The sequence below is a fragment of the Cystoisospora suis genome (genome assembly GCF_002600585.1).
Source record: "Cystoisospora suis strain Wien I chromosome Unknown contig_2420, whole genome shotgun sequence".
Classification (NCBI taxonomy): domain Eukaryota; phylum Apicomplexa; class Conoidasida; order Eucoccidiorida; family Sarcocystidae; genus Cystoisospora; species Cystoisospora suis.
Genome location: NW_027155219.1, coordinates 4,624 through 10,227, shown reverse-complemented (window position 1 = coordinate 10,227; position 5,604 = coordinate 4,624). Strand labels below are relative to the sequence as shown.

General features: G+C 45.8%; 1 protein-coding gene across 1 annotated transcript in view; it reads left to right on the top strand.

The window, feature by feature from the left end:
• Positions 1 to 9: 9 nt before the first annotated feature.
• Positions 10 to 5,604, top strand: part of CSUI_005066 (endonuclease exonuclease phosphatase family protein) — a gene marked incomplete at its 3' end in the record, with an annotated part of 9,790 nt that continues 4,195 nt past the window's right edge. The window contains exons 1-3 of the mRNA XM_068065246.1: positions 10 to 2,138; positions 3,206 to 4,140; positions 5,335 to 5,466. Of these exons, the coding sequence (XP_067922778.1) occupies positions 556 to 2,138; positions 3,206 to 4,140; positions 5,335 to 5,466 (2,650 nt within the window). The remainder of the gene's footprint in view (positions 2,139 to 3,205; positions 4,141 to 5,334; positions 5,467 to 5,604) is intronic.

Genomic DNA, 5,604 nt, shown 5'->3' with positions numbered 1-5,604 from the left:
AGAGAGAGAGAGAGATAGAAGATGATCTGAAGAGATTGAAGCGACCACCATGGAGAAAGAAGAAGACAAGGAGAACAACAGGATGATGAATCAGAGGAAGAGGAGTGACGGGGGCACGTGTCTTGCTGCGAGGTGTACTTCTCAAGCCTCTTTCGGTTTATCTTCTCCAGTTCGTCAGAGAAGCCGTACAGAAGAAGAGACCTCTCTTCGCCTTGCTGCTTCTTCTTCTTCTACACGTGATAGTGCGTCTCTTCGTTCTTACAAGTCTCCAGGCAATCGATTGATAGCTCACCATCGATCTTCTGATGGAGATAATGAAGGTGTCGATGCTACCGACGGTCGAGGAGAAGTCTCGTCGAAGAGAAGATCTAGCATTGCCACCTCGTCGGCCACACGCGATTCGGGCAAGAGCCCTGAGAAAGAGGACTCGACTACATCTTCTTCTCTTCTTCCGAACGGGGGCCCTTCCAATGAGGACCATCACTCCAAAGAAAGAGCAAAGAAAGAGGAAGAAGAGAAGAAGGCGGGGATGAAATTTGGGAAAGGAATCTTCCCATGAGTTTTCAACGTCAACAGCGTGAAGTGCTGAAAGCTCGTGAAGGGTGGATGAATGCCATGATTCAACCCTCTTCGAAAGACACCTCCTCCTCTTCTTCTTCTCCTTCTTCTCCTGGGGTACGTCCCTTCGTTTCTCCAACTTCTCCTTTTCCTCAAGAAGAAGATCTGTTCTTTTCTCCTTCTTCGTCTTCTTCTTCGTCATCTGCTGGCAACGCGACGACCCCCCCCTGTGAGACTCATGTGCCTTCACGTGTACAGGGGGATGACAATGAGAGAGGAGCGGGAGAAGGAGGTAATAGAGGTAGAGGGGGGCTTCTCCGCGAAGAAAAGAAGTTAGAGAGCTTACGATCCGTAAGAGGTGTAGGGGAGCTCTTTGATCTGACGGCTCATAATCTCACAAATCTCGTGCATGCAACAGATGATGGGTATCAAGCCTCTCTCGCCCATTCACATCTTCCCATCAGTTCCGATACAAAGAAGTCCGCCGTCTCCTCTTCCATTGAACGGGGGAGCGGAGACGAGCAATTGAGACATACAGGAAGAAGAGCTTCAAGAGGCGTAGGGCGAGGAGGAGGAGGAGGAGAGAAATCGGGCTCAGCAGTAGGGGGGGGTGACTGTGCCTATCGCCATTGTCATACATCTGACGGGCATCTGGAAGGAGAAGAAGAAGAAGGATTCTCGTCGAATTTGAGAGAAAGTCTTCATCTCTCATCTTCTTCCAGTCCAGAGATTTCTTATTCTCACGGCTCCTCTATAGGGAGAAGTGAAGGAGAAAAGAAAAAGAAGAGTAGTAGTGATGCTTCAGGTCCTTCTCTGGCTCAAAGTAGTAGTAGTAGCAGTAGATCCTGGAGACCAAAGGAGACAGAAGAGACCGAGGGGAAAGAAAGGGGGATTGCTCATGGCGCTCTCCCTCCATCTTCTCTGTATTATAGTCACGATGCTTCTCCTTCCGTATCTCAGTCAGGGTCCTCGCCTCTCTCTTCTTCTTCTTCTTCTTCTGCCAAATGGGAGGCCCACGCAGCAGTAGGAGAAAGTTTCAGTCGCCATCAACCCCCTCGTCAAGGTCATGCAGAAGAAGAAGAGAAAGCAGAAGGTCTTCTTCATTCTCATCGTCGCCATGAGAGAGACCGAGATAATGCTAAAGTACACGAAGGAGAAGGGGGAATGTCCACTACTATTCATAATAATAGTCTGCTTCATGCTTCTGGTCCGAATCAACGACATGCCTTCGCAAGAAGCTCGGCTTATATAGGGAGAGATGAAGCTCGACCAGGGGTACCTGCAGGTGGTTTGACTGGTGCAAGTCTCGATTCTTCTTCAGGAGGATCTGCTTCTCCTCGTTCTCCTTCTCTGTCGTCTTCTCCTAGGCCGAAGATCTCATCGTCCTCGACAAATCGAACAGGGGGGGGGAGAACAAGAGAGGGGGGAGAAGAAGGAGAGATGAAGAGCATACGAGCGGTGTTCCAGCAAATGCAGAAAGATCGCTATCAGAATAGTCGCATTACGAGAGCCCGTCCAGGCATGAAGAAAGACAATAGCCTTAGAAATGCTGAGCCTATACGCATTTTCTGCGGGACCTGGTAAGTCGCAGAAAGCACGAATGAAACATGGAGATAGATTCAAGATAGATAGGCTAAAAGTAGGCGGACCAAAGATAGATAAAAGACAGATAGATAGTTAATGGAGAAAGAGAAGAAAGGGGGATGATGTGTGAGTTATTCTTTTTTCATATAGAGAGAGAAGGAGACTGAGAGAGATGGGTGGACAGGAGAGTGAGGACAGGAAAAGAAGAGTCTCTCTCTCTCTCTATCTATGTAGATCTTCTCAGTAGGATTCTCCTTATCGTGCTTACCTACGAAGAGTTTTGAATGGATAGGTAGAAAAGAAGGATAGAAGAAGGAAGCTATCAATGAAAGGATAGTCACCACGATCATCACAGAAAGTGATGGATCTACGATTTGGAGGATCGCAGGTGTCTTGATCTAGGGGTATTATGCATGATGTGCGTGTCTATGTGTATGTGCTCTATTACGTCTCCTGCTTTTCCGCTCATGCACTTCTTTCTCTCGAGCGGTAGACAGTAAGACTTGGTCGGTACCTAGGTAGATGACTGGCATCTCATTCGATATAATACCTATATACACAGATGTAGATAGAAGAATCAACACCTAGAATAGACATAGGCATGTCATATTACATGGACAGAGTGTATATATGTTTATCTAAAGGAGACATGTACATGCTTATATGTAGGTAAGTATGTGTACATACGTTTTGTGACGGTCAAGAGGTAGAAGTGAGAGAATGAGTATCAGTGCTGTGTCCAATATACCTACATGTATACATATATACTTCTGTATGTGTGTATGCGCCGTCTCTCTCTCTCTGTGTATGTCTTTACATGCATGTCGTTTTCATTCGATTTCTTCCTTCGTTTCTCTTCTTCTTCTTCACCATTTCTTATCTCATCTTTCCCGGAACTCTCGCAGTCTCTCAATCTTCATCCTAACATGTACACCTCATCTCTGTTTCTCACTTTCCATATGTGTGGTATATTATTTATATCTTCTTTCGTTCCTTTCTCATCTCTTCTTCTTTCTTTTTCTCTTCTCTCTCTTCGTCTGACTGTGCGTCTCTCCCGTCTCAGGAACTCTGAATACCAAGAATTCCCTCCTGGAGCTATGTCGTCTTCCCCTTCTTCAACTTCTTCTTCTTCAGCAGCAGCAGGAGTGACCGGGGGGGGTAGAGGCGTGGGGAATAGTAGTAGTAGTAGTAGCTCGCTTCCTCCTGAGTTGCCAGAGCGTCTTGTCGAAGAACTTTTAGACGATGAAGATGCCTGGGCGACGGGTGAGATGTCTGGTGCCTCGCCCTCTCTTCAGGGAGGGAGCCTTTCTATGAAGACTCTTCCATCGGATAGTCCTTCGAAATTCTCCACGCAGGGGGGTGTCTCTTCATTGAAAAAGACTGAGAGAGGGAAAGCCAATTCCCCCCCAACAGGAGATGATCCTAAGTCTATCGCGGATAGAACCCAGGCCACTCTTGATGGGACTGGGGGAGGTGTACGTACACCTCAAGGTCACCCTAGTACTCTGTCAGCATCTTCCTCTTCCACCACCCGTGGATCGGCGTCTTCTTCATCTTCTCTTTCTCACGTTGTCTCAAAGAGTTCTCGAGCTGGGAATCCGCAGGGGGTCGGCAAAGCAACTACAGGTGATCCTTCTTCTGATCATAGCCGGAGTGATAGGAGAGATCGATCGAGCCTCTCCTCGTCTGCTTCAGGGGGTGTTGTCAACAAGGAAAGAATGAAAGGCGGGGAAGAGAATGCCTCGCATGAAAGAGAGAAAGAAGGTCATCGAGATGCCAATGGAAGACATATCTCTTGTGTTTTCTCGACCAATACTACTAGTAGTACTAGTGGTGGGTCTCTTAATGCAAGGGAAGATGTAAAGATGGTGACGAGGAAGTCTCTCATGAGGGCTAGTACTTTGAGTCTACAAGACGTACGACAAGGCGAACAGCCTCTACGTGATTGGATTCTCCCAGGGTATGACGTCTATGTCATCACTCTACAGGAAACGATCTGTAAGTCTATCCACATACACGCAGACAGACACATATCTATACGTGGTACGCATGCACAACAGCGGTACATATACTATATGGGCCCGTACATAGTGCGTATTTATATCTATATATATGTAGATGTAGGTATGCATGGCAACGAGAGCTGTATGTAGAAGTATGTATATACTCCCGTACACGTCTCGGCATGCGAGGACAATGAGGGGCGCTGTGTGTATGTATATATCTGAAGGTTTCCTCTATACCTCTCGATACACATCTTGACGCACGTATGCATTACAGCGAGTGCTCCTGTAGATACAGATGGGACGTCTCGATCGATATGAAGAAGCACCGAGTGGTATGTGAAATATACAGAGATGTAGAGATATAAGTGGGAATATTCGAACTATAGATGGTATTATGTCGAGTGCTCCTGTGTAGATTAGTTCCCATGGGGTGCGTAGGAGGTTTCTCACATACAGCCTGCAGGTGTTAGATGTGTATGTCTATGTACGTGCTTTGATGCGGCACATAACTGCATGCACACATAGACGTCATGGATTCGTAGGAAAGATCTTCTCTCTCTTTATATATATGGAATCCTACGCATATGTATGTACCTAGTAGACGTGTACAGGAGACAGACAGGTCTGGGGAAGGGAGGGTGTGTCTTTCTGGTCCAAGATGCAAGAAGAGAAGAAAGAGGGGGAGTATAAGGAAACATGCGTATGCTCATGTATGTATATGAAGGAGAGAGAGGAAGGATGAAGAGAAAGATCATGTCTATCATTCCGTTTCCTGTGCCTATGTGTATATGCTACATTAGCTATATGTATCTTTTCCTATCAGGTTTATCGGATAGGTTTATCGCTTGAGATATATATATATATATATGTCCGTATTAAGATCTATCGATATTTGTCTGTCAGTATGTATCTCTTTTTCTTTATGAGGGTATTTTTCATCTCTTCGCAATTCTTGTTTCCTCTCGGTTTCCTTTCTTCTTCTCCTTTTTACCTCTTTTTCTCTTTTTCCCTATCTCTTCTTCTTCTTTTTCTCCTCACCAGTCAGTCAGCTCTCTACAATTCTTTCCTTCGATTTCTTTCTGTCTTTCTGTTGTGCTTCTTCATTGACCGCACTTCGCCATATCTTCTTCTTTTTCATCTTCTTATCTTCTCTCCTTGTTCTCTCGTGTCTTTCGGCATGTCTCAGCTGATAACGTCTTTCAGACAATTACAGCCTACTTATCTCAGGAGAATGGCCGGCCCTATCGTCGCATGCAAGCGGTAGAGGATCGAATCTCAGGGCTAGGTGATGGCGCATGGACGCAGTTCAAAAGCACAAGTATGTATGAATACAGATGTGTATGTATATGCATGTAGGTATGCATGTATATATGTACATGTATGTATGTAGCTATGTACATGTATGAATCTCCATATATATGCGTGAACATGTATGTGTGTGTGTGTGTGTGTGAAT